At 40.2% G+C, this 15010-nt stretch overlaps 1 protein-coding gene across 3 annotated transcripts in view; it reads left to right on the forward strand.

The window, feature by feature from the left end:
* Positions 1–15010, forward strand: part of slc12a6 (solute carrier family 12 member 6) — a 46877-nt gene that overhangs the window by 10935 nt on the left and 20932 nt on the right. For all 3 annotated transcript variants that reach the window (XM_030076165.1, XM_030076167.1, XM_030076166.1), the window contains exons 3-9: positions 1356–1450; positions 3180–3308; positions 6782–6928; positions 8212–8266; positions 12592–12722; positions 13738–13979; positions 14707–14834. In XM_030076165.1, coding sequence (XP_029932025.1) covers positions 1356–1450; positions 3180–3308; positions 6782–6928; positions 8212–8266; positions 12592–12722; positions 13738–13979; positions 14707–14834 — 927 coding nt within the window. The remainder of the gene's footprint in view (positions 1–1355; positions 1451–3179; positions 3309–6781; positions 6929–8211; positions 8267–12591; positions 12723–13737; positions 13980–14706; positions 14835–15010) is intronic.

The following is a 15010-nucleotide window of genomic DNA, read 5'->3' on the forward strand; positions in this document are numbered from 1 at the left end:
GGCCTCTCTCCAATACCACATTATTTTGTTTATAATGGTATTTTATCATATATTTTACCTTCTTTATCAAAAAATTTAATCTCCTGCAATTTGGATATCACGCTTTCGATTAATTGTTAAGGCCTAGGGTGCTTTCCTTTCCGTCATATGATTGTAGACGTGAATCAGGTGGCCCAGCTGAATCAGAAAAACTTTAATGATCCCGAGGGAAAATTGGGTAACTACGAGATATTATCTTTACCAAAATAGCATTTATGTTTTCCTCTGGTTGTTTAAAATGATCATGTTGATTACAAACAAACATGTAGTGAAGCACACATACAGGAAAGGAATAAACGGGTACATAAACCTGGCAGTTCCAGCCTCTTTGCCGCTCCAGCCTCTTGGAAAATACAAATGCAGAAGAAAATCCAGACGAGATGCTCATACTGAAGAAAAAGAAGACAGTGAGATGATGACAGGGGCGTTTAACTGCCCTCGTCATCCCATTTACAAGTGCGGCTTTACATTGTTTTGTGGTCATTTGCCCTGAGCTGCTGTTAATTTCTGAAATACTTGGCTCAAATATTTACCTGTAGGTGTGTGTATGTGTGTACCTACAGCAAAGAGGTCAGAGATCCAGCCGACGAGCACGTCTCATCTGGTCGCCAAAATGTTTTGGAGTGAAAGGGGAAACAAACATATTATTAAATCATTTAAAAATAATTAAATATTTGCATCCAATTATTATCAACTACGCGTAATAAGCAACATAAAAGGCTTCTATGATAAACTGATAAGTTAATGATTCATGATAAATTTTAATAAATTATGTTTTGGAGAGTTTAGGAAACTCCAGCAGGCTAGTTGCTGCGTTATTTTAGTGCTGCCAAATGCTATCAGAAGCTATCAAAGAAGCAAAAGCTTGACATGGATTGTAAAGTTTTTCAAGAAAGACGGAGAGAGCAGTTATTTAAGTCTTTTCTGGGAGGTAAATGGCAAACCTGCATGTGTTATCTTATTGCATTTCTCTCTTCTGCTTCATATACTTCTACATTATGTGTTGCTTTCATGAGCCATCTTGCAATTTCTCTCTGATTGGTAGGCTCCGAATCGATTGATTTAAAATAGTAAATCCGAAAATAGCTTAAAACATCCGTGTGTCGACTTGAGTCATGGTGATGTTAGCAAAAAATAATCCTGCGGTCTCAGGTCTCTGAACGAATGCGGCCCACTACCTAAGATGAGTCTGACGCCCCCAATCTACTGTATTTATGAGTGTATCAGTCATGCTCATGTGGATCATCAAAAACACTTATTTAACCAAAACAAATACTAACACTTTTTCTCTATCCCCTCTCTCTCTCTCTCTTTAGGTGATGGGAATGCCAAAATCTCCAGTGTTTACATCAACAACACTCACGGGGTGGATGACGATGACTTCTACGACAGAAACCTGGCCTTATTCGAGGTTTGACTTGTCACGCTGCTGTTGTCACACTGTGTGCATGCAAGGGATCCCATAGGTGCTAGAGCAAAATAATAAACTTTATATAATAATACACTAATAATAATACACACTAATATAACCTCTGAATCTGAAGTTTGTTTAAAAATTTCGTTAAGGAAAAAAAACAACAACCGTCATGTCGGTCTTGGAAAATCAATGTATTAATTATGGAGGGCAATGGAAATGTCAGAGCTGTTTTACATTTAACTAGGGTGTCTGCAGGTCCTTAAAAAGTCTCAAAAATGTCTTAAATGCTATTTTGTAAATATCAAGCCTTTTAAAAGTCATTCACTAGTCTTGAATTTGAATGTATGAAGTCTTAATTTCAGCATAAACATTTTTATCTGATTCCATTTATCCGTCTTTTTTTTGTTTTTGTCAAAATTAGTTGAGTTCTGCTACACCAGGGTTACCATGATAAAACACTAAAAAGTCTAATACTGAACTGGATATTTGCATTTATACTTGCCTGCTATATTTATCTGTTGGGGAGATGCCTCTTCCAGATTAATCCACCTCATTTCTTACTTATTTTTCATACTGTAGAGGAAAATACAAGAAATTCTGTGTGCTTGCCTGTCCTGCGTTCTGTGGGGAAAATTGGTACGGTTGTACCTTGCCATCGAACATAAAGGAAACTGTTATTAAAGGCATTTCACTGAATCATCTAGTTAAAAATCAACCATATTCCTACTTAAAACTGACCTCTGTGCTGGACCAGATGTATAGAGCTTACTTATATACTTAACTGCAACACTTGTTTGAATAAGATGATTTATCCAAAAATCTGTCTTAAATTTACTTAATATTTGTCTGAAAATTTCTTAAAAGGTATTAGATTTAACAGTAGCATACCCTTAGTTAACAGAGTAGGAGCCCCGTATAGCACGTTGTCATGTTATATAAATATATGTCTGAATCATCATTACACCATTAACAGATGAAGTGTTTTGTGTTTGAGGCAGAGTCTGGGTTGGAAATCAATTTTGCTTTGTATGGTAGCCACACTGGCTGCTGTTATCAAAAAAGCTCACTCTTTTTGCTTCACCAGAGTGATGCAGAGCCTCAAAATGGTGGCTGTTTATCTGCTGCTGTGTCAGTGTCTGTTCAACTCCGGCCAAAAATAACCAGCGTTTGGCTGGTGGCTGGTGTTAATTTACTACCCTTGGCGAATTTCTCTCATCAGTTTTAATCGCTGTTGAAGTTTCTGTATGAACTTTGAGCCATGGAAATTGCTCTTGTCCTCTCTGTCCAGTCATTCATTCTGCCGCCTTTTCTTCTCTTTTTTTCCCCTCATTTCTCTTTAATTTCATCTGTTTGTGTTCTTTGCTCCCCTCTTTTCCCTTTTCTATCCATCTTTTCCTTTATCTTTCCTCACCCTCCTTTTTCTTGTTCTTCTGTACCCACTGACCTCCCAATCTCTCCTTCTCCCCTACCACCCTCTCTTTCCCTTCTTCTTCCCTTCTTTCACTTCTATCGTCCTTCTATCTCTTTTACTCCCTCTCTCCTCCATTCCCCCGTCTTCCTCTCTCTGCTCAATTTATCTCATTCTAACTCCCTCACCGCCTTCCTTCCTCTCCTTCATCACTTCATCCACTCCTTTCTGTCCATCACTCCCTCTTATCCTCCCCTTGCCTCTCTTCCCATCCTTCCTTTCCTCCTCCTACTCCCTCCCTCCTCCATCCCCCAGGAGGAGATGGACACTCGGCCGAAGGTGTCTTCCCTCCTCAACCGTCTGGCCAACTACACTAACCTGACCCAGGGGGCCAAGGAGCATGAGGAGGCCGAGAGCATCGGAGAAAAGAGGAAAACTGGCAAGGTACGATGACACTGTGCCACCCTGTTTACTTAACGTGTATTTTTTGTACTAATAGGGCAAACATTAAAGGAGCGCACCAGTGTTTTCAGAAGAATACCCTTTGTGCAATATAATTTTCACATCTATACATCCGGTGCTTCGGTTTCGAGTCATTAGCCTGCCTCTGTTAAAGTTAAAAAAAAAAAAAAAAAAAAGCCTCAAAGCTGCTCTGAAGGTGTATTATTTATACGATGTATTGTGTATTTGAAACACACATCTTGGGCGTACTCAGGTGAAAATGGTATCAAACATTTTGTCTCAGTCTGAGTACATCAGAAAAAGGGTATTTTTCCCAAAACGTTGGAGTATTCCTCTTAACTCTTAAGCCTGTGAAAGAAATTGGATTTGCAGACAGCGTTTGTACTAAAAACACCCAATGCAACAACAAAACCAAAATAAAGGCGATGCACACGATCTCTCAAAGCAGAGTGAAGCGCAAATAGAGGTGCACTGGTAGTGTCTGTGATGCTTGAATCAGCGTCATTCCAGCTGAGATCTGGAAATGATTGATACTTCAATGAAAGGCCTGTCAGTGTAATATGTTTCTGTCTGCAGTGTTGAGAGTCTTCACTCTCAGCAGCAACATGTCAGCGGTGCCAAACTAATGTTTACACTCTCTCAGCACACTCAGACTAGTGTTTTAGAGTCAAGGAGGGGCGAAGCAGCTCCTTCAGACCATCCAGAGAGAGACTGGAAGAGAGTAATGCTGCAGTGCAATCACAAATCAATGCAGCAAAGCAACAAAGGAAATGAACAGGTGGATATGTTTACTGGGGCAGCAGTTCCTAAAACTGGAGATTCAGTTGACCCTCAATAAATTAAAGATGATTTTAGTTTAACACTACAGGAGAGATTATAAAAATACCTGTTGTGATCAGAGGTTTGATATGACTTGCTGTTACCTCCACAGCCACAGAGGAAACACCAAACATTTCCGCAAATGGAGGCCCATGGGACACATCTTTCTCAAATGGCAGATTTGCGGTCTAAAGCGTCTCTATCCATTGGTCCTCAACATGTAGGGCTCCAACTAACGATTATTTTCATTTATTGATTAATCTAACAGTATTATTTTTGATTAATCAATTTCTTTATAAAGTGTGAAAAATAATGACGAGAAATTGGCAGAGCCCAAAGTGATTTCTTCAGATTGCTTTCTTAGTCTGACTAGCAGCCAAAAAACTCATAAGAATTAATTTTATAATACGTGGATGGAGAACCATAAGTAAATCTCAGCACTTTTGGTGATCTTAGTTAGGCTGGAATCAGCAAATATTTGGGATTTTTATGTGATTCATGACAAACAATGAACCAAGTATTGAAATTATAATCGAATAATATTATGTCAATCAGTTAAGTTGATTTGTTTTGGTACTATCAGCATGAGTAAGTTGGGGGACCCCTGTGCTTGCATACTCAAGCAGCACAGGCATATGTAGACACCAGTGTGACCCCTAGAAATATCCACTGGCATACTTCTGAAACAGCATGTAGACAAGTGACTCATTAAATCTTTGCAGTAGAAATGAGAGGCTTTTAGGAAGGCTGACAGCTTCTCCACGTGGGGCGATCCTCCCTGCCATTTCAATAATAGAACAGTCTTCATGCAAAGATTATTCTCTGTGCCATCGCCAGCTGAAATCAAACACTTCTAGTCCCATAGCAATATCTTACATAGGACTTTGATCCCCGTAATAATGCCTACACGAGTGATCTTAAATGTACTTTGACTCGCCGTGCCATGGTCTAATGCTATAGCAATGATAACGAAGAACTCATGATAATATGAAGACTGTCCACAGTTTGCTTTCATTCAAAATAATGCATGTTCTCATGACTTAAAAACTTTTCTTCAAAGAAAAATTTTCATGGATGGGAATAGAGAAAGACACAGCTGCTGTCTGCTGGCACTGCTGTTTTCCATTCATCTTCTGAATAAATATTGTCATTGGCGATACTTAAATCAAGTCCCTGTCCTTGATGATGACATTTTCTGTTCTTGGCCCTTTCACTGTGCCTCAGAAAGTGGAAGTACAGTAGGATTTGACCCTGATCTGCACTCAAATCCTCGCCGATAAGGAACCGGCTGGCTGAGATAAGATAGGCTGTTGTAGCGGCTCGCAATGATTCCCTCTTTCCGCCCTGTTCTGTGGAGCGCCGAGACTCTTTTGTGGGATTGGACACACTTGAGGACGGCGGAAGAGAGTTCAACCACAACACCCCTTATTAAATTTACATTCTGGCAGCACAGTATTCTAAATATAAAAGATAAATATAAGTTTGGTGCAGCAGGGTGACGTAGGGAGTATGGAGACCTTGCTGCAACCCAATAGAGCCAGAGTCAAGCGTCCGTGTCGGCAAGCTAAATGAGTTACTCTCACATTCAGAGTTGAAGTCTTGCTTGCGAGGTAAAAAATCTGCCAGTGGGATGAGATAATCCTACTTGTTTCCTGAATTTTCTTGTATCAGTGTTGTTTTCTTGATTTAAGCATTCCAATCTGCCTTATTTTGCCTTTTTTCCAACATATTTACTCTTGTTCCTAGAAAAAAAAAAATGAAACAAGTGAAACTGCATTGGAAACAAGTGGGATTATCTCATCCTACTGACATTTCTTTTTAATTTGTTTGAGGAAAAACAAGATTTTAACAAGATTTTATAAATTAAGTCAGTTAAATGAAGCCCTTTGCTGCTGCTGGCCTCTCACCTGGTAGAGATACAAGGCAGTGAACAGGAGTCATGTGATACCTGCTGTCCTATCCTGCCTCCCTCCACATTTCTCCACTCCGACAAAACTCCAAATCCCACTCCTCGCCACAAACGTCCCATGCCTGAATTCATCATGACAACTGAAACCAAACTGAATATAGCTGTCAGCTCAAATCTGCAAATGTACAATACATATATCCTCATTAACACAGGATGTTTATTTAAAAAGGAGACAAGCTTTACTGTATTTTCCGATGATCTGTTGTTGTGTCAATTCTGTTGCACTTTATCATGAATCACACATTTGACTTGTTATATGAATGAATATGTTTTAAATTAACGCACAGCATCTTATTCTGTATAAAACGAAGCATTGAACATGGGTAGGCAGACATATTTCTATCAAAAACGTTAAAAGGGAAAAATACCTCTTGGCAGCTGTATATATATATATATATATATTTTTTTAGCTTAGTTTCACTTGTGAAAAAAGGATGAAATATCAATTTCTGCTGCCTGTGTATGTTTTGTGTGCATACCCATGTTTCTGCACGTTTCTGTCTACCTGTAAGAGAAACAAAATTCACATCCTATCAAAAACAAAGAATTAAGGCTAATGATGCAAAAAGAGAAATTGAATTCATGAAGCAAATTAAACTTAAAATTGCAATTTCAACAGCGAGTCATTTAATTTCTCTCGATGATCTTGTGTTTATTATTTCTCCAGTCTCCACAGATGGGGACGTTCATGGGCGTTTACCTGCCGTGCCTGCAGAACATCTTCGGCGTCATCCTGTTCCTGCGGTTGACCTGGGTGGTGGGAACCGCCGGGGTGCTGCAGGGCCTCTGCATTGTCTTCATATGCTGTTGCTGTGTGAGTACGCCCACACACGCACAATCAAACACCCTTTAGTATCTACCTATGCCAATAATGTAGACTCACGTAAATATGTAGTATATACACAGAGACAAATCAACACTATGATCACTGTCGCAGCTACAACATGCTTGCTTTTGAGCAATTCAGGCTTGAAGTTGCTGCAGTGTTGCATTTTTCATCAGGTCCAGTTAATATCCAAAATTTATAAAATAAACGCATAGTTGAACAGGCCTTTCTTCTAACAGCTTGGACTGGAAATGTTACAAGGGAAACTCCAGTTGTAGACAAAGTCTCATTGTAGCAACATAGACATTGTTATTATTATTTTTTTCCACAAACAATTGTGAAATGTTTTCGTTAGCTCTTACCTTGTTGTTCTCCATGTTTGGCTCATTTACCAGCTCTGTTTGAGCATGAGCTCCAGTTGTCAGCATCCACTTTCAGCCCACTGTGCCCTGTGTTTTGGTTTGCTTCCTATAGTTAGGTCAGATTACAGTCTCACTTGTAACGAACTGTCCTGTGGGTCACTTGGACCCGGACCGAGTCCCGACTTTTCTGCCAAATCACGTTTCACTTGTTTGATCTGCAGTCCAAATGCATGTTCACATCTCTCCAGACAAGCCAGACTAACAAAGTAAATCCACCACGGTTTGATTAAAATGGATCAAACAGGTGCACTTCGATCAAACTTTTAAGTTCCTAAATGTTTTGATGTTTTTTAACCAAATCAGCTTCACCAAGATTGCAGTCAAGACATGGAATATGGGTGTGATTACATTATTTATGGAATATCATATACATTTTTAGCTTTGTAATCTCAACATGCCTTATTTATTCACCCATTCCTTGAATTATGTGCATGTCTAACTTAACTAAATTGTGCTTACTGGATTAGTCTCTGCTGCAGCTAAAAAGTAGACAGGTGCCCAGGTGTAGCTCTCTGTGTGTAATAACACCAGAAGGCAGTGAGGTTTCTGAGGATTTCAATCATGAAATAATTGACCACGCAGTGTCAGACAAGATGTTTGTAATGCAAGCTTTCTTCCAGTGATCTTTAACTTAAACTTCACAGGACTATAATAAATGTAAGCAAAAAAGCATAAATGTAATGGTGCCAAAATTTATATTAGAATTATGTTCCCACCCTCTTGGTTTGTTTTCAGTTGGTTGTGTGTGAAACCCATCCATAGCTGAGCAAAATCTCAACAACAAATCAAGGGATGGTTCCTGCCTACTAAACTCAAATTCTCCCTCTCTCCCTTTCTCTCTTTCTCCAGACGATGTTAACGGCCATATCAATGAGTGCAATTGCTACCAACGGAGTTGTACCAGGTATTCCTCTGCGTCCCCCCTCCTCCCTTTTCTTTCCATCCCATAGAATTGGACTGAATAGAACTGGTGTTCCATGGTAATCTCCCTCACCACACTTAATAGTCCTAGTTTGAAGTTTTGATAATATTGTCATGGAAATAAGATTTTATAGTCCTATTACAATTACAGCTATTTAAACATAGCCTCAAGCATGGCCACTGGCCCATCTTTGCTCAAAATAGATGGGGCAGCTTTGGATAAAAGGATGAGGAACTGAAAAGTACAGAACATTGTAAATCAGTGCCATAATCACATTAATGTGAGAGCTGGTCAGCTCTCTTAAATAAGGCTGATAATGAAAGTGTCCATAAAAGCTGAAAAAACAACCTGCTGCATCAGGTTAGGAGGTTCTAAAAAGTTAGTTGCTTATGCTGTGTTTACGTTTGCAGGTCTCTAAACTGCAGCTGTGTTTTTCTAGTCTTATTTCCATGATGATAATCAAACTTCCTAAAGCAGCCATTTTCAGTGCACCGACCAAAGTGATCATTTCAGATGTAAATTTGAATGGGATGTCCCATTCTTAAAACTTGGTTTTCTCAGCCATTCCCTCCCTCCTCGCCCCATTTTTCCTCTCCTGTCGCCCAGCTCACGTTTAATATTGTTAGTGATAAATGTGAACAGTATGTTTTTCTAATGAGTGTTGTTTCTGTTTGTCCTGTCTCTCCCTCTGTCAACCTCCCCCTCTCTGCCTGTACACGCATTGAAAACCCAGTATATTTATCCGCCATTGACTTTTATCTCTCACTGAAACGCCTCTAGACGGATATCCCAAATGTCAAAGTAGTGCGATGTTTCCACTAACACGTGACATTTCGATAGCTTCATGTAGAACACAATTCCTCAGTAATGTCGTGAATTAATTTCTAACATGACTGGTTTGGCAGCAAACATACCATCCCATGCTTTTTTTTTTGTCTCACCTAAACAGCTTCAAGCTCTCATGCTTTCTCACCATCTCGCCTCAGATGGTGGTGTTAACATGTAGATCCACTGTGCTTGATGTATAGCTAAACCAAAGGCGCTTGGCTTCCTAAATACAGCTCAGCAAAGGGTTGACATTTGGAGGAGATGTAGATCAGCCATTTTTAAAGGGATAGTTCACACATTTTGAATGTTTGATATTATTTCATTTCCCCCATAGCTGTTATGAAGGACAGTAGTGGTGCTATCTTCCTCTCATCGTTGCGGAGTGCTGGATAATGTCTGGAAGCTCCAAATGCTAACATTTAACCTCCTGCCATTAAGGTTGACTTCCCTGAAGCTAACATTCTTAAAAATAGACATCTTGGTCTGCTTAAAGAAAGATTTAATGTGAATTTCCGAATCTAAAATGCTGGCACTGGTGATAGTTTTGCTCAGAATGCTGTTTATAACTCTGTTTTTCCTGGTATAAGCATCCTAAAATATTCATTAACCTCTGCACTTCCTATGCTGTTAGTTTTATTAATTGACATGGATGCATGTTGAAGGATACACATCATCAGACTCAGACTTTGTTTATTTCACAATTTGATTGGATTAAGGCAGTTGTTTGTAAGACTATTAGCTTGGGGTAAGGTCCACTGGAGGAGGCTAACGGTTAGCATTTGGAGCATTGAGCCAGTGTCCAGCACTCAGTAACGGTGAGAGGAAGATAGCACCTCTGCTGTGCTGTATAACTGCTTGGGAGAAGTGATATTTTTGTTCCTGTCAGCCCACTAAGTTGTCTGCAAAAATGCTTTATTTATCCCCGGCAAGGTTGCTAAGCACCTGTGCTGTGTTTCCCGCAGTTACACTTAATTTTATTACCGTTGGAGCAGCTTTATTGAAGCAGCTGGAGGTCAGGTGCCTTGCCCAAGAGCACCCGAGTAGTAGGGCCCTTTTCCACTGCATCAGCACCAAAACCTTTTTGCACTTACAAAAACAGGAACTTTGGATTTGCTATTCGCCAGGGGTCCAGTTCCAGTTGATTTTTTGGTCCCTGCTCGACATGAGGGATTAACAGGAACCAACACGACCCTGACAGCAGAACTACTGCACTGTTTGTCAATTGTCACTGACTGGATACACATTTTGGCATCACTGAAACAACTAATGGTGTTTGCTTAAATTCATGTCGAAGTAGAGGCATTTTGCTGTTAGCTGACGAGCGTTTGAAGAATTGAACAAATGTATAATGTTATGTCACAGTCCAGGCTGTCTTTGACATTTGGTTAGAGGATGAATAGAGAGAGACAGAAGAAGAAATGTCACTTTGTTTGTAGGAACTGTGGTGGAACTATGAGTGTGATCCTGACCTATTTTGGGTAAAAATTCAGTTGCATAAGTTTTTAAAAACGTGCACTGAAATAAACATGCAGCCATTACAAAATAAAGTTCTAGTGTTGAATTATGATTAAGTTACTTAGTTTGTTAAATGTGCTTTGTCAGTTGCCTTTTACCAAACAAGTTGAAACACAAACGGTAACTTGCTGCATCTAGCTCCAGTTCCTGTATGCTTCCTTTTGGGATAGATCTTGTTTCGCAGTGGAAAGGGACCTGTAATTGTTTAAAGGAGAGGGAAGCTGATATTCATTCACTTTCCCCATGCAAATTTTCCTGCTGCTCAAAGCGACAACCTTCTGGTCACAAGCCCCCTTCTATAACCAACACATTTTTTTTGCGTTGAGAAAATTTGCATCTCTGCTGATGGCAATATTGCCACTTTCCATTCCTTCAGACAGCTGTCGTTGTATTAGATCATCATCATGTCATTTACTAACAGTGAAGCAGTGATGAACTTTGATAGACAGTTGCATTTTGGAAATCAAGCTTCGAATTCTGAGCCCACAGTTTGTAGTGAATGTGTAGTTGCTGTTATGATTCCCTCCACATACTCTGTCTGATGACAGGTTCAGATTGTATCAGCAAATGTGCTTAGTGTTTGTTTGAACTTATTTTAGAGTACCAGATGGCTGGGTTTACCATTATTAGAATACCAGGAAAGTTCAAGACTGTCAGGACAATTAGCATTCAGTGTTTATCCCACACAGAGGATGTAATTGTGCGACCTGCTCTGGTGTATTATATTAACATTCGCCCAAATATACATCAACCCATGTTGTGGATGGATGTCTGCATTTTATTTATCCTTCAAATAAAAGGACACCATTTAATTATCCCATCAGAGATAACAAATCACATTGTTTCCAATTTGGCAGTGACGAGGCAACGTTTCAGTGTTCAAGTTGAGTGGAGTCCAATTTAAGCCTAAATTCCTTTACCAACAACTTAAAGAAAAAATAAATTGAAAGGCAACACCCGCTTTTTCAAAGTAAGTGCATACTTTACTGTGTGGGACAACACAACAAGAGCAAGGAAAACTTTCTATAAACTGGGACTTTTAAAAGCCCTTGAGGTACTGGGATTTATTTTTATTTCTGTTTTGCACTGCATTTAGGGTAAGAAGTGCATCATAAATACACTTTTTCATGTCTAATATCCCAGTTGAGCTCCTGCTGAATACCTTCTTTTTGCCAAGTACTGTTTACTGTACATGTTTATTTGCCTAACCTGTGGTTTCCATTGTTTTGGCTGAATTTGTATCGCAGCCCACAAATTATAGCACGTGTTTATTGAAATTTCATCACAGTGCTTGTGACCGATCAAGATTGAAGCACTGCTAGCTCTCCCTCAAGATTCCCAGTACTCAGATTGTAGTATCACCACCCGGTCAGGGACAAAATTAGGTTCTGGGAACTTTTTCTGGAATCAAAGCCAATGGAAACAATACCTGAACCCTACTCCACCCTCCTGGTGCCCCAAGTGGGCCAAAAAACAAATGCTAAGAGCTATTTGCTGATACTGTTTGACCTAGGGTCTGGTCTGTCTTCTCTCCCCAATGTGTCATGTATAACATTATGCTTATTTCTACAAGCATAGGATAACTTCTCATCAGCTGGCCTCTTTTCTCTCTGTCTGTCTTTCTCTCTGCTCGTAACATCATGTCACTAACCACCCATCTTTCATCTTCTCTCCCCCTGCTTCTCTCTCTCCTCTCTCCCTCTTCATACCTGCCTCATCTCCTCTTTTCTCCCCCTTATGTCTCCTTTTCTCTTTCTCATTCTTTTTATATTCCCCCTCCTGCTCTCTCTACAATCCCTCCCACACATCCTGTCTCCTTCCTTCTTTGCCTTGCCATTTCTGCTCCATCCAACCTGATGTACAACCTGCCCCCTTTCTTCCTCTTTCTCCAATCCTTTCCCCCACCTCTCTCTCTCTCTTTCTCTCTCTCTCTTTTCCTCTCACTCTCTCTCCCCCCACTCCAGCGGGAGGCTCCTACTTCATGATCAGTCGTTCGCTGGGTCCAGAGTTTGGGGGGGCAGTGGGCCTGTGTTTCTACCTGGGCACCACCTTCGCTGGGGCCATGTACATCCTAGGAGCCATCGAGATCCTTCTGGTGGGTTGTGGCTTCTTCATCATCATCATCCTCATCATCATCATCATCATCATTCTCACCACATGCCCCTCCACACCTTGTGTCGTCGCCTCAGTTCAGGGTTTCCTCTGTAAATTTAATTTTGTCTTGCAGCGATGCTTCAGGGCAGTTTTACGTTTGGTTCCTTTATTCTTTTTTTTTTTTTTTTTTTTTTCTTTCAAGCCTGAAATGTTGTTTTCCTTGAACTCTCTTAAATGATATACAGATTATTTAAAAACTTGGCATAAACTAGAGCTGGGTGATTTATTGATATTGTATTGATATCATGATGTGAGACTACATGTCTTATGGGATTTTTCATATCCATATTTTTCAGAATATGGTATAATTTTGACCTTGTCCTGGTTTTAAAGGCGGCATTACAGTAAATGGAGGCAATTTCATTTTCTGAACCTATTCTGTTCTACGTTCTCTGTTATTTGCCTCTACCTACTTGGTCATCAGTTCCACTTCACGACTGATTGTTAAGTGAAAATCTCTTCTGTGTAAATATCTTATAAAAGCACCTATAGTCATCCCTACAATATCGTCACAATATTGGTACGATATACTGATGTTTATTTTTACTCATGTCGTCCAGCCCTTACATCAGCGCTTGTGTTGTTTTAAAACTTATTTTGGCAACATTTTTATGCTATTTTAATTTCTTTTTCTCTAGCTGTGGCACTAGTGCATTTGCTTAAGGAATACAGAGGAAACACTGACTTTGCAATCATCACTATTTTGCTATTGTCATTCGGTCAGCCCATTATCATGAAATCAGTTGTCCCTGTTGTACTGCAAGCTCCTGCAGCATAATGTGCATGTATGTGTTTATGCAACTTATATCTTTTTAATTTGACTAAATAACATGTAGTTCCATGCATTAGCATGATTCAGAGTTGTTCATCAGTCCCGCAATTAGACTTTCTCTTGTCTGTTTGCATTTTGTCCCTCTATTATCTCCCTCATCTCGCTTCTTTCCTTCCTCCTTCAGATGTACATAGCACCTTCGACAGCCATTTTTGTCCCGAGTTCGCCTGATGGTGAAGGGGCAGCCATGTTGAATAACATGCGGGTCTACGGCTCAATCTGTCTCCTTCTGATGTCCCTGCTGGTCTTTGTGGGTGTGAAGTATGTGAACAAGCTGGCCTCCATCTTCCTAGCCTGCGTCATCATTTCCATCCTCTCCATCTACATCGGCGCGCTCATCTCCGCCTTCAGCCCCCCAAAGTTCCCGTAAGTATCGTTTCTTTAAAGCGAGTGTGACGTCGACTCCCTCGGTTGTTTTTTTTTTTTCCTTGATGGACATAGTAAGAAGGTGGAGAGGCACACAAATGACACCCAAGAGAGAAGGTCCTGGTAGGATTCAGTCCGTGTGCTTCTAAAAATGTTAACAATTGTAGCTAAATATCTCACTTTGGTAGAAAATGCTCCTGTTTTTATTTACATGCCTCAACAGGACAGTCAGACTCAAATTATTGTCATTCTGGAGACCCACAGTCACCAAAACATACACATTTGAAAATGATTCTTAAGTGTCACTTTAAAATTGCCAAATTGACCTGTGGGATAATATTTTATTCTGCTGCTGTGGAGAGGAAAAAAAATGATTCATGATTTAAATTATTATCTTTGCCTGTTTCCGTGGTGCTGTCATTGACTGGAAATGGAAAAGGCAGTGACTGTTTTTTCAATGACTACTTTTTACCTCCTGCAGAGATGTGTGTGTGCTATAAAATGGAAATATTCTTCCAAATGAAAAAAATAACTGTGAGTCTTCAGAATGGCCTGTTTGCACAAGTGAATGCAGATAATTCAGGTCCTCTTTTAGACTGAGTGTAGGGCAGCTCGGTTTAGTGGCACTGCTGATGCCCTTCACATTGATTGACACCTGAACTGACCAATCCTCCCTCTCCCTCACTCTTTTTTACTGACCAATGGGATTCACTAATCCTGTCCGCAGTGTGTGCATGCTGGGAAACAGAACCATCAACGGCCACACTCTCCGTGACCACCAGTGTGCCAAGACCGTGCTGCTGCAGATCAAGGAGCCAGCTGGGGCCGAGGACGCCAACCTCACGTTCACTGGCGGTGGGTACAGAGAGGCAAAGTCCCTCCCCCTCCACTGTCCCCCATGGGACCTTATCTTGAAAAAAAAAAATGTTATGTAGTCAGCAGTGAGAGACAGATAATTCTTTTATCCTGTTTGAAAAATTAAGTGTAAAAGTAATAAAGTACCTACTCAGTGAACTACATCTCTCATCTCA

Source organism: Myripristis murdjan, chromosome 18 (genome assembly GCF_902150065.1).
Source record: "Myripristis murdjan chromosome 18, fMyrMur1.1, whole genome shotgun sequence".
In the NCBI taxonomy this organism is placed as follows: Eukaryota; Metazoa; Chordata; class Actinopteri; order Holocentriformes; family Holocentridae; genus Myripristis; species Myripristis murdjan.